General features: G+C 39.7%; 1 protein-coding gene across 2 annotated transcripts; it reads left to right on the top strand.

The window, feature by feature from the left end:
* Nucleotides 1-4,128: 4,128 nt before the first annotated feature.
* P2RY1 (purinergic receptor P2Y1) lies at nucleotides 4,129-7,658 on the top strand. 2 transcript variants are annotated; one of them, XM_025181167.3, is made up of 2 exons: nucleotides 4,129-4,286; nucleotides 5,828-7,658. In XM_025181167.3, exon 2 carries the CDS (start codon nucleotides 5,898-5,900, stop codon nucleotides 6,987-6,989), a length of 1,092 nt encoding a protein of 363 aa, XP_025036952.2. In that variant the 5' UTR covers nucleotides 4,129-4,286; nucleotides 5,828-5,897; the 3' UTR covers nucleotides 6,990-7,658. The 2 variants fall into 2 exon arrangements, with proteins under 2 accessions (XP_025036952.2, XP_075793859.2); XM_075937744.2 differs by lacking the exon at nucleotides 4,129-4,286 and adding an exon at nucleotides 4,330-4,737.
* The last annotated feature ends 11,900 nt before the right edge of the window (nucleotides 7,659-19,558 follow it).

Raw genomic sequence — 19,558 nt, 5'->3', positions numbered from 1 at the left:
GGACTAATCACCCTATGCCTGTGGGACACCAAGCAGGGCCCAAAATTATAGCCCATTATAGCCTATATCTGGGGTGCCCAAGATGTTGATTGCAAGCATTCAACCAGTGGATCACAAAGCAGACCGGCATGTGCAGCGGCAGTCAAAAAAGAAAACTGAATGTTAGGAATCATTTTAAAAGGGATAGAGAATAAAACAGAGAGTATCTTATTGCCTCTGTATAAAACCATGGTACGCCCACATCTTGAATACTGCATACAGATGTGGTCGCCTCATCTGAAAAAAAAATATTGGCATTGGAAAAGATTCAGAAAAGGGCAAGAAAAATGATTAGGGGTTTGGAATGGGTCCCATATGAAGAGAGATTAAAAGACTGGGACTTTTCAGCTTGGAAAAGAGGAGACTAAGAGGGGATATGAGAGAGATCTATAAAATGACAACTGGTATGGAAAAAGTGAATAATGAAAAGTGATTTACTTATTCCTGCAATAAAAAGAACTAGGGGTCACCAAATGAAATTATTAGGCAGCTGGCTTAAAACAAACAAACAGAAGCTATTCTTCACTCAGCGCACAGTCAACCTGTGGAACTCCTTGCCAGAGGATGTGGTGAAGACTAGGACTTTAACAGGGTTAATCTAGATAAATTCATGGAGGATAGGTCCATCAATATTATTAGCCAAGATGGGTAGAAATGGTGTCCCTAGTTTCTGTTTGCCTAGAAATCGGTGATAGGAGAGGGATCATGTGAGAATTACCTGTTGTGTTCCTTCTTTCTGGGGCATCTGGTATTGGCCAATGTCAGCAGATAAGTTACTGGGCTAGTTGAACCTTTGGTCTGACCCAATATGGCTGTTCTTATGTTCTTATGGCAGCCTGCTTCGCCAGGGAGGGCTGGTACAGAATCAGCCCCTGTCTGGCCAGGTTGTGGCTCAAGTCTTCCCCTGGCCTGCCAAAGCATGGCAACTTGGAGGCAACTTGGGGAATAAAAGAGGAGTGTATTCACTCCCTTCATACATCTGCATACAGACCTGAAATATACTCACACATTTATTCTGTCCAAGCTTCTTGTCCTGAACCCTGAAAAGACAGAAGTGGTATTATTGGCCAGGGATCATTTTTATCAGATAACTCATTCCTCTTCTATGTCTCTGCTGAGAGGCTCATGTGCAGGTCATGAGTCAAGCTAAAAATTGTAGCATTATTTACCATATCCTGTCCATGGAAAGTCATGCATTGAACCTCATTAAGATACGTGATTTTCAGCTATGCAATTTACATAATTTGTGTCCTTGTTTATTTTATGACATATTGAACTCAAGTCGTCATTATTGTCATTCCTTCTTTGCTGGGCTATTGATGAGGTTGAGCCGAATGCGTGAATTGCTCATGGGTTTCTTAAAATAAAGGAATAAGGGATCTTTCAGAAAAGGCTTTATTTTCCGAAAGATCCACATCTAGACTGGCGCTTTTTTCGGGCAAAGCTCCGAGCCGGAAAAAAGCAGCAGCCATGTTTATGCAAATGAAGCGGGGGGATTTAAATCCCCGCTTCATTTGCAATTGCGATGTATCTAATTTGCATCCCTTTTACGGAAAAGAGATGCAGTCTAGACACAGCCCTGATGTTGTGGCTTATGTGGTTAGGTCCTGCGATGGTGTTGCTTCTATAGATATGTGAACAAAATTGGAAACTGGATGAGCAGGTTCCTGGGTGAGTGTATCAAAGATGTGGCTGCTGGAAAGTATTTGCTTCAGATTGGGGGTTGTCTGTAAGTGAGGAATGGCCTGTCTCCCAAGGCCTGAGAGAGTGAAGGATTGTTTTCCAGAATAGATTGTAGATTGTCAATTATGCAAGGAAGAGGTTTATTTTCTTTTTTGGGCCTCTCTTGAAGTAGTTGACTTCTGGGTACTTGTCTGTCTCTGTCAATCTGTTTCCTTACTTCCCTTTGTAAATTTTTGTCTCTATCTGTGGGACTGGAGCAAATCCTGTTGTATTTTAGGGCTTGACTATAGACAATGGATTGTGTGTAAATTTACTAGGCTCAATACATGTTTTACTATAAATACTAATATCAATCTATCACTAGTGTGACTAATGAAAGCATGAATAGTAAAACAATAGTGAATAGTAAAGCATTTTTAAAAAGTTTTTTTAGCATGCTAATAGCATTGCATTGGATTTTTTCCTAAAACAACAGTTCGAGTCTTCATTAAACTAAAGTATTCAGCCTTGTAGTTTATCCTCTTAGAAATGAGAGTTCTGCTTTCATAAGCCACCATGGTGGTCTTAAAACTGTTTTTAAGAGATTTTCTTTTGTGGTATCACTGAGGTTATGATAGGATTTTTGCTAACATTTTAAATATGAGAGGACACCAATGAACAACTCTATAAACAGAGACTATATTACAAACTATGTTACAAACTTTTCAGATGTCCCCTTATTGGGGATAAAATGAAGAAAAAAACAACAACAACCCTTTATAACAGTAAGTCTGTAGCCACTGAACTGTTGCAAAAGAAAACAAAACCCCCCAAGTATACAGGAAACATAAGGTCCCATAATTGAGAAACAAAGAAATTGCTTAATACTGAGTTTTGTGCAACTTATCCCAAGAAGTGTCCAGTTTAAAATTATTCTATGTTCATTGTATAGTTGTGGAGGCATAGAGCATTTGGATGGTTTCCTAATAAGGAGTCCCAATAAATTAGTTGTGTAGTGTGGAGAGATTTTAAAGTGTGAAAATGTTATACATAAACAATGCAAGAAATAGTAATAGCCTTAAACCATGCCTTTATTTCAAGTTAGCAGGGATGTCACTGTAGTATGTAACACTTATCCCACAATTCACTAAAACATAAGCATGAAACCAGAGGGCTGAAACCAGAAAGTTATGTTTCCTTTACAAAGCAAAATAACATTCTGACTTAGAAAATACAATGCAAGTTACTTTGGAAAAGTGAATTAAATGCTTAGTTCACAAAACTAAACTGGAATGCAACCCGTCATTTATTTGTAGGGCTGCTAATACAGGCAGTCCCCGGGTTACGTACAAGATAGGGACTGTAGGTTTGTTCTTAAGTTGAATTTGTATGTAAGTCGGAACTGGCACATATAGTAGGGGAAACTATAGCCAAACATTTCTCCAGAGCTCAATTTTATTCTCCACACCTCACTTCCCTCAGTCCTTTATTCTCAAGCTGAGGTGTCTGCTGAGAAAACTCGCTCCGCGTCTCCCTGGTCTGCTGGGGGAGGGGGGGCCCTAGCTTCGCATCTCCCTGGTCTGCTGGGGGGAGCGCTAGTTTCCGTCTCCCTGGTCTGCTGGGGGGAAGCAGCTAGTGCGGGGTTGCCTCACCCCGTTTGTAAGTAGGGATCCGATGTAAGTTGGATCCATGTAACCCGGGGACTGCCTGTACTGTGTTTTATTTACATCAAGTACCTTTAAATTATTTTTTCAGTCATTTCTATTGTAGAGTATTATTTCAGAAAGTTTTACTAGAGGCAAAAATTACAAATATTTTAAGATCACTGAAGAAGATACTCTTAGAAATATTCGAATTACAGGTCTGGTAAGACTGGGTTTGAATCTTTCCCGGACTGTCAAACAACCGAGGCATGAACAAAATCCAATTAATTTTTAAATTTAATGCAGTGATTCGGATGGTCAAATCTAAAAGACAAAACTCAATTTGTTTATAATGAGGCCCTCTTAAAGGAATGGAGGAGGGCAGGGAAAATGGAGAGGGGGAGAAAAGGGGCAGCAATGACAACCGCTGTCTGCATGTACTCTCTCTATATCTGCCTCCTGAAAGGGGGTGTTTTGGCTCCGCCTGTCTGAGTAGTTCTGTCTGTGCCTGTGTGTATGTAAATGAATGCTAGCGTGAATGAGTGTCAAAGAGCTAGCTGTCAGTGTCCGTGAGGGTGTTAACACATACCCGTGAGTTGGTCTGGCTATGGGATAATTACGTGTGTAATCACCTTAATAGAGATGTAATAAAATGACACATGTCCACGCCAAAATGCGGTAGATGTTAGTAAAGACGTGCCCCGTGTGTGTGTGTGTGTGTGTGTGTGTGTGTGTGTGTACACACAACCTCCAGTTCTCTTTCTCTGCTAATGTGATTGTGTGACCTGTTGGCGCGTCTGCTGGGTTTCTGCCTGTAGAGGTGCAGCTCGGTATCTGGAGGGCTGGCAGGTCTGGCAGAACAACTCTCTGGCTGTCAGGAACTTCGCTAGGCTGTTCCCACTTGCGAAACCTACATGCAGCTGTTGGAGGGAACTAACCACAGTAAGTGCTGGGTCCCTCCCTCCCCTTCCCCCCGCCCCAGCGCGCCGTGGGTGTCACAAGGGGGTCGGGCGCGGAGCGGAGCTAACCCACGCCCGTGAGCAAGCAGCTTCCCTCGGAGCCTCTGCTGCGCGCTCTCCCCGTCCCCAGCCCGGGCGCGGGGCAGGAGCGGGGACGGGGATTGGGCTGGGGCTGGCTGAGTGGGTGGCGGCCACTCCCGGCTCTGCCGCTGCCTCAGCAGGCTGAACTCTGCTCCTCAGCCCGCTCCCGCCTCCTGTTCCCTCCGCCCTCGCCCTAGTGGGGAGCCTGCACGGTGGCACGGTGGGGATCTGCGCTCCCGGGCGGCGCTGGGAGCCAGAAGCACATGCCGCCCGCCCGACGCCCCTTCTCCTGCCTTCCGGAGCGGGGCGGGGGCCGGGTCTCCGAGGAGCCGACCCGCTGAGCTGCCGGGAAGGTAGGAGCGCCCCGGGAGAGCCGCGGTGCCCGGGGCCGGGAGCTCTGGCTCGGCGCCCGCGAGTTTGGCGCGGCTGCCCCGTGCGCCCCACAGCGGGCGCCGAGACACTTCGTCCTCCCCTCGGAGGGTGAGGAAGCCGGGGGGGACCCGGGCGGCCCGTGGGGCTGGAAGGTTGCTGCCAGGGGTGGAGGGCTGAAGAGCGGAGACTGCCAGGGGGAGGGGAGTCCCTCAGGCTGGCCTGCACGGGGACCAATATCAGTCACTGCTTTGGGCAGGAAGAGGGGTGTCGCGCCCGCTTCTGTCGCCGTCCCCTTTGCCTGCCCTTTCAGCCCTTCTCCCCATTAGGCTGCTTCAACTTGTGTCCCCCTTCTGGGCCACTCCCAGCCCCTAGCCTATTCCCTCCCTCTTGTGTGGAGCCCCTGCGTCCTCCCATCTCGCCCCACAAGCCTTGCCACTGTCAGACCCTCTTCTGCTACTTCCTGATCCCCCCTCCCGTTCTTTTTCAGCCCCCTTTTCCTACTGTGGCTCTTACCTGCTTCATTTTCCTCTTTCATACCTGCCCCTTCCTACTCCCAATGCAATCTGCACCCCTCTTCCATTCCCCCTATCAACCACGGATGCTGATCCCTGGAGCACTGGCAAAACTACCAGTTCTCCTTTCCCTCACTGTTCTCTGTACTCCTGCCAGATTGATGTCAGCTGGGGTTTAGCAAGGGGGGTAAGCAGGGTGGGAGAGGAGAGTTGATCTGGCTCCCTGAAGACCCCCTGCTCTACTGTAGCTCCTGATGGCAGGGAGGAAGGAAAGAATCTGTAGGGGGACCCTGTTGACTCCCAAAAGCCCACCTGGATGTGCTACATTTCAGCAGAGATGGGAGCAGACCTCGCTGGGGGTAAGGGAGGATGCCTTGGCAGGTATGAATATTTAAATGGCAAAAGTTCATGCCCTATGCTGAACTAAACAGTGGAGAGAAAAATAATTGAATGATACATACAATTGAACAAGTGTATATGGATTCTTCAGCTGACAATGTTTGAATAAAAGAAAAAAAGTGAAGTTTCAACTGGATCTTTATTTGCTTTTTTGTTTTAGATGCTTTCTTGTCCCCTCAAAGAAAATTGGTGCTTTACCCTCAGACCTGTCTGACTTTAGTGAAGAGATCATGACTGAAGTCCTCTTTTCAGCTGTTTTGAATGGGACTGAAACCAACATTCTGTCAAACACTGGCTGGACTCTGGGAAATGCCACAACCAAATGTTCCCTAACCAAAACCGGCTTCCAGTTCTATTACCTGCCCACTGTCTACATTCTGGTCTTTATCTCTGGATTCCTAGGTAATAGTGTGGCAATCTGGATGTTTGTCTTCCACATGAGACCATGGAGTGGCATCTCAGTTTACATGTTCAATCTGGCATTAGCTGATTTTTTGTATGTCTTGACACTCCCTGCCCTCATCTTTTATTACTTCAATAAAACTGACTGGATTTTTGGAGATATCATGTGCAAACTGCAAAGGTTCATCTTCCATGTAAATCTATATGGCAGCATTTTGTTTCTGACTTGCATCAGTGTACACAGATACACAGGGGTAGTGTATCCTTTGAAATCGCTTGGGAGACTGAAGAAAAAGAATGCTGTTTACATCAGTACCCTTGTTTGGGTCATTGTTGTAGCTGGGATTTCTCCTATTTTGTTCTACTCTAGAACTGGGATAAGGAAAAATAAAACTATTACATGTTATGATACAACAACTGATGATTATCTGAGAAGTTACTTCATTTATAGCATGTGCACCACTGTGTTTATATTCTGCATCCCGTTCATATTGATTCTTGGTTGTTACGGGCTAATAGTGAAAGCTTTGATTTATAAGGATTTGGACAATTCTCCTCTTAGGAGAAAATCAATTTACCTTGTTATTATTGTGTTGATGGTCTTTGCTGTATCTTATCTTCCCTTTCATGTGATGAAGACCTTGAATCTAAGAGCCAGACTGGATTTTCAGACTCCACAAATGTGTGCCTTCAATGACAAAGTGTATGCTACTTACCAAGTGACAAGGGGTTTAGCTAGTCTCAACAGCTGTGTAGACCCTATTCTGTATTTTTTGGCAGGTGATACCTTTAGAAGAAGACTTTCCAGGGCAACCAGAAAAGTGTCTAAAAGAAGCGAGCTCCATGTACAATCAAAAAGTGAGGAAGTAACTCTTAACATTTTAGCAGAGTATAAACTGAATGGAGACACAAGTTTGTGAATGCAAAAGACTTGCAAGCATTTACAAAACAAAACAAACCCCTCTGTTTTTAATGTAGTAGAATGCTCTAGTGCCACAACTGGGAAAAATCTAGTGAGCCAGCTGGCAAACTTGTTTTGGAGGGGTGAAAGGGTGTCTCATTTTGTGAGTCCAGGGAGAATTTAAGCAAAGTAAATGCTTTTAAAAAAATCTTAAGGGAGGAAAAGCACATCAGAGTTCTGTTTTTATCTTTTTTTTTATGTTCACATCAGTATATCTTTCTGACTGGTGTCAGATAAAATGAAACAAAGCAAATCCCATAGAGGAAAAATATAGCTTCAAACGTGCTGCAGTTGTTAATTCTTTTCTCTCTCCATTAATAACAACAGATTAAAAAATAAATCTCCAAGAAAAATAAAAATACTTCCATCCATAGCCTCTTCTTTTACACTCACACTAAAAGTTGTTTACATTAAGACTATGATGCAGGAATCTTGAATGTTACCTTGTGATTTCTGCATTTTCTATTTCTGGAGCAAGTGATACAATTTTGGTAGCTTAGTGGTGTCTTTTCTGATTGTATCTTCACTAAAGGCTTGATTCTTATAAGGATAAGTTCCTGGTCCATGTCTATCATGATTCACACAAATTATTGTTATTGTATATGAAAACTAAAAGTGATATCTTGGTCCTGTTGATGTCAATGCTTTTGATTTTAGAAGGCCCAGAATTTCATATGGGTGTTTGCGTACAGACGGATGTCTAGCTTTTTATGCAAGCAGCTACCAAGGCATGCACAGTCACACTACATTTTATGTAGATATCACCTACAAATCTGAGTACGGGTGAGCCTTTACTTCTGAAAAAAAATGGACCTGCATATCTAAATATTCAATATTTCAGTCCTTGCTGAAGTAAAACCCTCACTATCCTCAGTGGAAAGAACCAAACAATGGACCTAAATAATGATTGCAAGAATGGTTTGGGGCAAATAGCAGGACCAAATTCACAGATTTGGAAGAAACCTGCTATTTAGGATTACAAATCTTGGCCAGTCCTTTGTTGCAGCTCTCACACTTGGCACCAGATGCTGGAAGCTGATATGAATTATCTTACAGGTAACATACTCTATTATTGAAAATACTTTAATTTTTATCCACATAAAAGTCAGAGATATTTGAATTATCTTAACCTTCATTTAGTACAAGCATTTTTCACTAGCTTATCATCTTGTGATAACACAAGTTGTTTCCCCGGCAAATTCTTATCAAAATAGGTTAAAGAACAATATTTGTTGGAATCAGGAAAAAAGATACATTTAATGTTTTAACTGTGAATAAAGAATTACTGTATCAATAGAATGTTGTAAACCACTGCAAATAATTTCATGCTGAGGAGTGGGTACCTTCATAAATTGTCTCACCCAAATGTGTACAAGGGTCACCTAAAATTTGGCAAAATAATACATTCTATAACGCAGCAGTCAGTGAAGATTTGAGGACAGGCAGTATTGTGGGGAACATAGCCTTATTTCATATGGATATCGTTGGAAATGTCTCAAAGTATTATTCAGTTTGATGCACAAAGTGGTGTGGTATGTAATCAAGTAAATGATTTTAATAACTTCCAAAAAACTTTATACTAGAGATTAAAATAAAATATTTCCATTTTATTAATTTCCAAGGACTGAGTACATGCAGAAAATGAATAGCTCTAGATATTGGTTGATAACTCAGAAATATAAAACTACTTGTCTGCACAAACTATTTATTTAACTTATTTATTGCAATACTAAGTACAATTATAAAGTATTGTTTAATAACATTTTTAATTCTATATTTTTCATATTTTCAGAATTGGGCATTAATGGAAAAATAGAACAGCATGTTTGAACTGTTGTAATACCTTGTACTCTAACTGAACATCTTTTATATTAAACTCTCAGACAGAGCCCTGCAATACATTTTGGACTACCATTTGCTGTTGATGTACAGTCTGTATGTAATTTAAGCTACTCTTTAGCAAGCATAACATTTTATAACAATGCTCAAAATCTCACATAATCCTCTAAATCAAAAAAAATGTAGATGCAATGCAAAAAATCAAGACAAACTCTTTATGACAAAACATAATTAAATGTATAGACTTTGGTTCTCGTTAACACTAAGGCAAAGTCTACACTACAAACCTTACAACGGCACAGATGTATGGATGTAGCTGTGCTGTTGTAAGGTGTCCATGTAGCTGTGCTGGTGGGAGGTAGTGCTCCTTCTGACATAGCTCTGTCTACACCAATGCTTTTCTCTGCAAAATTTATGTCATCTGGGGTGTGTTTATTCACACTTTGAACTGACAAAAATTTTGCTGACAAAAAAGCTAGTGTAAACAAAGCCTAAGGCGCCTTTATGCTACCAGAGAAAGAGAATCAACCCAACAGTACATGGTGCGTAACTGCACTTTTGAGACCATACTTAATTGACAAATGCATTGATAGGCTTGGCAGATGAATTAAGGATAGTGTTAGAATGGACTTGTAGACTGTGCTCTGAATATCTGTTTTTAAGGGTTCAAATTCCAAGTTGGATTTTTTCAGTTTTATGATCTATTTTTTTCCTTCAATTAGAAAATTTTGAAACATGAAACACATGTGCTCAATAGATTTACATAATTTTTTATTTAGATACGTTTTTAAATAAAAGTATCAACCCACTGTTGTTGTTTTTTTAATGTGTATCGATGCTATGCTAAGCCATATTGGCTCTCCATTAATGTATATTAAATCTAAAAAATCAGCAGCAACAAAATATTAGGGGGTACATATAGGGGAAGTAAGGATCTGCACAAATCCATGGGAAACTCAGGAAGCCAATGTTCTCTCTCATTAAGTGGTAGAATGTCCACCACTCTGCTACTTTGTGAGGTACAACATTCTCCCTACAGCATATTGGTTCCCAAACATGGAATGCTATTGTGCCTTCCCCATATACAGGCCACAAAACAGTGGAAAGTTCATTTTTTAATCATCTTGTCTGTCTAAACTCATGTAACAGACAGGCCCAATAACTCATTATGGGCCATTGTGGTAATATTTTATGTAAACAAGATTATTTTTTAAAGATGATTTGCAGAGGCAAGACACCTCTTTCCAGTAACTTTACATCAGTTATGTCCTAGAAGTCTCCATGGTGCAATTAGGAGAGGTATTAATCACATTTTAATCTTAAAACTTACTCTGTTTTCTTTCTTTCAGGTCCTGTGACATTCAGAACTACCAACACTGCCATCCTATTCTGATGTGAGTCCCTAACATGCACCATACTGAGATGTCGCAGCTACCACTGAATGCAGCTGGAACATGGAGCTGGTCCAAAAAAATCTCACGTTAAGTTCACACTTTTTACAACATGACAGTGTTTTGCACACATTCTGTACCTCAGAGTAGATAGAACCACTGCAAAATCAAGTCACAGGATAATAAGAGTGACTCTAACTCAGTGCTCCAGCATGGCTACTTTCTACCTGCAGCATCACAGCATGGTGTGTGTTGGGCAATAGCATCTGAGGAGGATCTGGTGAACGGTGGCAGGGCTGGATGATGTGGGACCAGAAATAAATTGTTTTCTTACTCAAAGTGGTGTAACTCCTTTGGGAATTAACCAGATATATTGGTAAATACCAGTTTGGTATTCAATCTTATTAAAATGAATTTAATACTAGTGAAAGGTCTGACAGGCCTTGAGGTCCTGACAGGCCTTGAGGACAGCTGTCCCCTATCCCCCATTTATTCACAACACAAGCATCAATAGAGAAAATCCCCTAAACTTGCCTCACCAAACTGACCTAAAGAAACCACCTCTAAGCCTGTGAGGTGTATATAGTGTTCATTTCCATTCAGACCTTGCTGACACTGCTGAGAATGAGGCCATTTAGTGATAGTAGACTTTATAGACTTTTTCACTAGGACCTGGACACAGGCAATCACCTCCTTACACAAAAGCTGCCTAACAGTACTGACTTTGCTTTTTAGTGTGCTTGACCAGACTTGAACCAGCTATTTTCTCTTGGCATCTTTGCTTGGTAATCTTCTAAATGTACATTATTTATTTAAAGATCCATAAAAGCTCTTAGGATAAACACTTTTATTAAAAAACCCTTTAAAGAAATAGATATTTGATCTAAACAGAGCTATAATGATCTGTATAGAAACAAGTGACTGTTCATGGTATATTTGCATTTTATAGGTCGATAGGGTCAAATCTACCTCATTTATGCTCATGTGCTCCCAGGAGGCATAATGTCTAGTACAATATGAAGCAATTGTAATCTAGTTACTGTATGGCAGTGGGCACTTTAGAAATTTCAGTAGCTTGATATATTATCTATTTAAATTTGTTGTTTTTTAAACTAGTAGTTTTGAGTCCAGTTTATGCATTAGTAGCCTAATTAAAATTACATTTTAAAGACAGCAAGTGTCAAGTTCTGCCACTGGATGAACATGAGTAGGTCCCATTGAATTTAGGGACAACTTCTCATGTACATTTAAGGACAGAATTTGGGATTCAGTTATTGTTTTTGTATGGACACATAATAAGCATTAATAATTGCATTACAGCATTCCCAACATTAAAACCCATGGTAGGGAAACTTCAGGATTTTCCTTTCGCCAAGATGCCACTGAATTCTTCCTTCATGAGAAAAGATGGAGAAACAATGGAGGCAGGGGACACAGGACCTGTAGGCTGCAGATCTGTCAAGGGCCAGCACTCCTCCATCTGGCAGCTAGTTAACCCTGGTGAACCGCCATCATTTTATTGCCCACTCCTGCCTTAAAGAGATGTGGTCTTGCTACTGGTCATTCCAGTTGAACTTGTACTGTTTCCCTCTTTGTGGGGAGGATACAGTGCACACTACAGGGAAGAGCATTAACTCCTGCTCCTATTGCCCATTGCATCTCAATGGATTCTGAGTGGCACATGAAATATAAATTGGCTGTTCCTTTTATTCACTCATCTTCTACTCCAAAAGTGGGATCCTCTGGATCCCAGCACAAAAGAAGAGGAAAACATGTCATCCTGGCTTGGCTTACTCCCACTGCTTCTGGGGCTTTTTTTTTTCTGTCCATATTGCTTTCGTGTTTTATTTGGTCTGGTGTGTACCTCATACCCAAAGGAAGCAATGATTTCTAACATCTTGCCCATTTTCCAAAAATGTAATTAATACTTGTTATTCCTAGTCAAAATCATTATAGTGCCCACTTTCTATCTTGAGTAAAGTTTTGCTGGATTCTACCTGCAGTTCTCTCTCTAGACATTCATTTCATGAGCATGGGTTCTGAGTACCCATGTGGGCACAATTCCCAGAAATGTATCTGGAAGTTCCAGCACCAATAATATATAGCATTTATATAATAGCTTACATGTTCAGTGTGATGTTATACAAACATTAACTCCTTTCTAATGAAGATAAGAATCATTATTCCTATTTTATACACAGACAAGCTGACACAGAGAGGTGAAGCAAATTGCTCATACAGTTAATCAACAACAGAACCAGGATTAGAATCTGGATGATTCTGACTCCCAACCCCAGTATTCATTCATATAACCATGCTACTTCTTGTACATGTAATTAATGGGAGCTTTGCATGCATATTTGAGGGCAGAATTTGACCTTCAAATGGAAGATGTCTTAGACCCACTAAAAATCCTTAAATATAATATAGTAGCTTGACTTCCAGTGTTTATCACTATTATATTTGCTGTACTATTTTTAATTCCTGATGTTTTAGTCACCATTGAGAATTTGACCACTTAGTGTTGTATCTGGGGTGTAAATTGTATTGGCATCATCATTTCAAACTATTATGAAGGAATACAATGAGATTTACATGCTAAAATGTTTTGTGAATTTGGATTACATTGTGTTTCAAGTGCATATGTGAAAATGTTTATTTTTCTATAATTCTATGTGATTAATATCGGTGAGTGCATCTAATATACTTGTGATTAGCAGTGCCATTTACTTTGACTTGCCTATGGAGAGAGTGTTACTCAATATTTAAGCTTCTCAGGTTCTGTAGTTGCTTTAACTAAAAAAACCTAGTTGTGCATAACTCATGAATAAAATAATTGTTTATTTTCTATAAAGCACCGTGTCATTTGCATGCAGTTTTTGTGTAAGGCATGGTGTTAGAAATTGTAACAATTTTTAGTGACAACAGAATTGCAATGCAATCATCAGAGTTACTGGCATTGTACCTATCAACTTCAGACTGAACAAAACCCAATAAAATTATGAAATAATGTTTTGCTGCCTTCTATATTATTACAATAACATAAAATTCACACATTATTCCTAAAACAGAGGTACACAATTGGATGGGTGAGAATAATTGTCATTTGCAAAAATATATATATTAAGAAATGCCTTGAAATGCTCATGTCTGATCCAATGAAGTTTACAATGAATACATTATTATTATGCATGATTGTCAGTTACAATAATTTATTCAATTTAACATGTCATGGTTTAATCTACTTTATAATAAGGAAAATATTTCAGTTGGTGACAACAGTGCAACTGAGATCCAAACCAGGCCCAATATACCTTGAATATCTACCTATTTTACACACTATATATTTGATCCAAAACCTCTTCATCACTTTCTATTTTCACCTACCACAACAACTGTTGTCAAAATTTCTCTCTCTCCTCTTTCTTTCCATTTTGTTAACCTTTTCCCTTTCAGCCTGAGGTATGTATTCTACCAGTATTGCAACCTTTATCTAACACTCTACAGTATATCACCCAATATATTAAGATCAAAGGCTCAAATATCCCTATAGCTCCTTTTCTTTTCTCTTTGTGGATAGCTATTACATGCTGATTCTGCTGCAGGGTGACTACATGTTGATTTTTTAGGTAGCTTAAAATTAAAAAAACCCTCCAATATAGTAAATGTTTGAGGAAAACTGTACCCGATAGCAAAAATATCTTGCTGTACTGGTCTCATTGCAGACTACTCAATATTTTTGCTCTTGTTCTTACTATAATGTCATTCGATATTTTTATTCTCAGGAGGCAGCAGTAAAAGATAATATAACTTCCTATATTATGCAAAAACTGTATATTATGTGTTTAAAATACTGTTACAGCTGTATATACTCTCCTGTCACTCTCATGACTCCTGAAGACACTACGCACTTGTTTGACCTCGGAGATAAGATTGAGCAGACACTGACCTGCTCTAACTCAGGCTGACAAGCAACAGCTCCCAAGTGGCCATTACACAAGCTAGGTGGCACTAGAGTGCAGTGGTGTCCTTTCATGACTGTTTCTCCTCTCCTGAGAAGGCCTCAAATGCCAGATCTATGCCAGAAGAGGATCTAGTAAAAGTAACTTTATAGTCAGGGCTGTGCAAAGGTGCCCTCTGGGGGCTGGGTTCTGGACTTTTGATAGGATTGTTTTAGATCTGATTCAGCAAATACTTAGCACAGTAGTAACTTTAATTAGTCAAGGAGCCCCATTAAATTCAATGCAGCCACTCAGTGAATGAAGTGACTTACATGATTATTTTCAGGATTGGATCCTAAGCAATAGATCATAGTTACTGATGCAATACTTGCATAGATGAGTCCGGATCAAAAATCCTGATCTGTATGCTTCTGAATTCATGGGAAGTTGGAGTCTGAACTTATATTTGGAGCTGAATGCTATGGTTCAGGAACATCTCTGATTACATGGATATTTAAGCAGCTGTGGAAATATGATGTAAATCAATTCCTGCTTTTCTTTATATAATAGTAATAAATACTTATCTATCTGTAATAATAGTATAACTTCTGGCAAACAAGTGGTGTGGCTTTTACTAGAAAAGCATATTATTTCAAGTCAATTTGATAGTATTTGTATAACATATTTAGCTACATGTAACTAAACTTGTAACTTTTTTCTTCCCTCCCTCCATAACTGAGTAGCATCTTTAAAAGTGAGCTCAAATTTTCAATACTAAATATAGATTCAGGTGATGTGGGAGATAAGATAAATGTTTACAAATAGTGGTGAGGGAGAGGAGGTTGTTCATCTAGTGCTATATTTTTTTATTGTTGTGTCCATTAAAAAAATGAGCAGCTTGGATGCATCTAACATTCAAATAGGCCTGAAAAGTAGGAACATGAGATTTCAATAAGAGCGGAACCAGAAATAGTAGCAAAATAAAATATTGTGATGTTATAAATCTGTGCTTCTTTATTACCTCAAATCACCATCTCTGTACTTCCTGTCCCACTTTCTATGTGCTTTTTAGTACTATCACTGTATGTAAAGACTATGTTTCTCCTTTGTTCAGACACAGCTAGGGTTTGACTTTATCCAACAACGTGAAATTATATTATACCTTGTGTTTGAATGTGAACTCGTCTTACGCTGCATAGCAATGCACTCTGAAGGGATGTGAAATTCTGAAGCACACCACATGCTGCACACTAACTGGCTGATATAGACTTTACTAGTACTCACTACAATTTCTTAGTAATTGAGAAGTAGCCGTGTTTGTCTGATCTTGGTAAAACAAAAGGAAAAAATGTAGCACTTTAAAGACTAACAAGATAGTTTATTAGGTGATGCACTTTCGTGGGGCAGACCCACTTCGTCAGATCATGTTCTGAAAGAGAATTGGCATGACCATATATAACAAAGGAATACAATGAAGAAAGAACATTTCTTCGTGTACGTGAATGTATTGCTGTTGAAATTGTACTATGTTAAAGGGAGCAGCTTTGCTTTCACATAGTTTTTCTCTGCTGTTTGCTATCAGATCACTTACAAATCCAAGCTATTATTATTTGTTTCTAATATTGTATCACTTCAGAGCGCCAGGTGTAACCCTGTACAAAGCAAAAAAACATGGTTCTTGTCCCAAAGAGCTTGCAGTTTAACGTACTAATAATGCTCCTGAATACTGCCTAACCTGCTGGTCTGCCATTTACCTGCAACCTCTTTGCACTTCTTTTGGATCCACTGCTTATAATCTGACCAGCTAGCCAAATAGAGCAAAATCCTGGAGCCATAGGATTCACTGGGAGGTTTGCCAACATCAGCAGGGTCAAGATTTCATCTACTATCTTTAACAAGAAAGTAGATATTAGATCTATTGAAAAGCATTCCTTTAGCAGGTTCATTCTATTTTTCTGGCTCATCTTGGTTCAGTCTCTTTGAACATTTGCTCAATTATATCAAGTTTGAGGACTATACTTGATCTGGTGAGTCTGTCTTTCTTCGGTTTGGTTTTATGAGAAGCTAACCTATTCCAGGCACATTCCATTTTCATGTCACAACCAAATCCTTATGTTGCTTTAAGATACAATAAGAGGAAGCTATATGCCAAATTTGGTAGCCCTTACTGTTTAGGAGGAGCTCTTGATCAAAGAGACAAACTCTCTAAAATATATAGTAGATTATTTTCTTAATAGGAACAAGTAAGTAATTATCAACAGCAGTCTCTGTTATGTGAAATAATGTTACATTCTTAACACTAATAATTCTTTCTGGCTTCTCACATAGTCGAAGTAACAATAAAATGGCTAAAGAGAATTGATTAAAAATCATGTATTTTCTTACATATAAAAACTTGTGTCTGCTAAACTATCCTAGGCTATTTAAAGGATAAGAATGCTAACAAGATGGGAAACTCACATTTATTATTATAAACCATGCAATACAATAAAATTATGAATGATCTAATTATGAATTTAATTCTGAGTAACATAATAGTACACATTCTCTAAAGGATTTTCTCACCAGGAGTCCATCTATATATTGCTGCTGCCTATAGAGTTTAGGGAAAAAGGCTTGACTTTTCTAGAGATTTCAACCAAACTAATTTGTACTTTCCATCTGTTTATATTTTTCAGACTGTTTGTCAAAGATCACTAAGACATTATGACCCTGGAATTGTAATGTTAATTACTGTAATTGAAGGGTGACCCATGTGGACATTTCACATTAATGTGAAATTGGGGGGAGGGCTAACTCAGTGGCTTGTGCATTAGTCTACTAAACCCAGGGTTGTGAGTTCAATCTTTGCAGAGGCCATTTGGGGCAAAAATTTGTCAGAGATGGTACTTGGTCCTGCTGTGAAGGCAGGGGACTGGACTCAATGACCTTTCAAGGTCCTTTCCAGTTCTAGGAGATAGGCAATCTCCATTAATTTAATTTATTACCCATGAAGACAGCTTTAAAAAAGTTTGGAAAAGATTATACTTGACAAACTGATCAAGTACCCTCATTTTCTAGTTTCTATGTATTAACCACTTGTGAAATAAACATTAGTTTGAAGACAAGTAGAGTTTAACAACACCAATTCAAGTATCTAGTTATCTTAAGTACCTCTAACTTTGCTGTATCTTCTCTGAGACCAAGGTAGTGCAGAATTAGATGGGAAAGGAATGTCAGAGAAGAGGGATGCGAATGATTAAAGCTATGGCAAAATGCTCTTAGGTTTAAAGTAGGGACTACAGAGCCCTCAAGGAAGTGGAACACTAGTAAAGATTCTCTTGCACAGCTAAGCAATGGGGTAGTTGTGCAATGGGATGAGCATAGACCTACCACGATGGGGCCTGTGCTATTTCTACTTAAGTCAGTACAGGGAAGGACTTGGAGCTAGGGTAGAGGACCAATGCGTGTTACCGTTAGTTAAAAAGCTATAAAACTCCAGTAGATGCAGTCTCCATTTGTGGAGGTGGGGTACAGCTCTTACTAAAGCCTTGGCACTAGACAAGCATTGGCAGAAATACCCCAAGTCCTGTTCATAGGATGCATTCAATTTCATCCTTTCCAGTCCCCATGGAGTTCCATTATTTACTCACACACACATTGTACAAATGGAAGGCTGGAATTTCCTTCATAACAAAATATAGAAATTTAAAGTGGATTGTCTGCCTATAAAGACATTTTAACACAAAAACAAAAAATTAAAATGAGCTTCTCTATTTAGCATGGAAAGATCCCTTTCAGTTGGGGCCTGATTCTATAGTCCAGCAAAGTTTTGTCTTGATGACCATAAACACTTAAGTCTTTTAGTACCTTATAGGGGTCAATTGCAGAAGAACTCTGTACTTGTGAAGAATAGGGGTGGTGAGGCCTGCATCCCCGCCCCCCCTTTCACATTCTCCCTCCACTTTTCCTACTACAGATGAGCCAGAAGCAAACCTCTAGGAACATATGCCATTGTAGCAAGAACGAAGTGTAGATAAAGGTGGGAACATAACAATCTTGTTTATCTAAATGTACTGATCATGTACACAAAGTCAAAGGACAAGCGGTACAGCTGAGCCATACTATAACAAGCAATGAGTAACCTCTGGATATTTCCAAACTGGCACATACAAGGTAAAGACACAGTATTTAAAGCTGCACCAGAGCACAGCAATTTGGACCTCACCGATGGGCTTTGGGTACCAGCACCTCAGAAGCTGAGGCAGTCTCCCACTTCATCTGCAAATGAAATGGGGTTTCCGTCTAGCTGAAGGGATGTAAGCAATGCCGCTTTTCCTATCATGTTGTTCTTTTAGTTAAGGGGCACAGCTGTTAGCTATCAGGAAATAAACTGCTTGTGTTTGACAGATACCTGTGTAGTGTCCTTTGTACTTTGAGAACCCAGTGTCGGACCTGAGACTTACTCTTGCCAGCAACATACCTCTGATTCCACAAGGTGCTCAGCCCTCAATTCCTTTTGAAACCAATGGGAAGATGTAGCAAGACTCTAGGCAGAAGTTCTAGGGTGAAGGTCTATACTGAAAGGGTATGTCTACATAGCAGGGCTAAAGTCCAATTAAACTCCGCAACTTGATCTACGTTAGTTGCATAGTTTAATTCAAAATAGCTTAACTTGGCTTTAGGTGCTGTCTACACAGCGGGAAGTTAAAGGAAGAACACTCTCCCTTCAATTTCCCTTACTCCTTGTAAAATGAGGGTTACCATCAGTCAGCGTAAGAAGTCCTCCAGCTCAACAATATTTTGAAGTAAAAGCTTGTCGTGTAGAAGCGCATTATGTTATTTTGGAATAATATCAGAGGGGAAATTATTATTTTCCTTGCTCTACTAAAAGTCCACATCCAGTACTAGAAGAAGCTGATTCTTTTCTGTGAGTGTTTTCCATTGCCACATGACAGAGGATTGGGTATTGTGGAGTGAATAGGAACAAGCCTCCCAACTTGGATTATAACTGATTAGTTCCTTTCACTTTCTGTTTCTCATGCATAATGCTACGGTGTCTGAGTCTTAACCAATGCAGGGCCAAAGTGCATCCACATTAAAAGAAAAGGTGTGGTGGAAGAATCAAAAATAATACTGCATTGTAATGCCAAGCTGAAATCTATAGTGTTTGTATCTGTCCCTCATGCTGTTTGTATCTATTCAGTAAGGAAATCTTTAAATGCAAAACACTTTTGATATTTTTTCTATTGTATTTTCTGTGTTTTGTAAAACCTTGGTTATGTTGAGTTTTTTAAACAAATTCCGAGGGCTTTATTCTACAGCTTAGCCACAATAATTTAGGGCTTGCAAATGTATTGCAAAACTTGGAGTTATTG

This window comes from Pelodiscus sinensis, chromosome 10 (genome assembly GCF_052426305.1).
Source record: "Pelodiscus sinensis isolate ZL-2025 chromosome 10, ASM5242630v1, whole genome shotgun sequence".
NCBI classification, from domain to species: Eukaryota; Metazoa; Chordata; order Testudines; family Trionychidae; genus Pelodiscus; species Pelodiscus sinensis.
The sequence above is the reverse complement of the archived record's forward strand: the minus strand, read 5'-3'. Positions and strand labels throughout refer to the sequence as shown.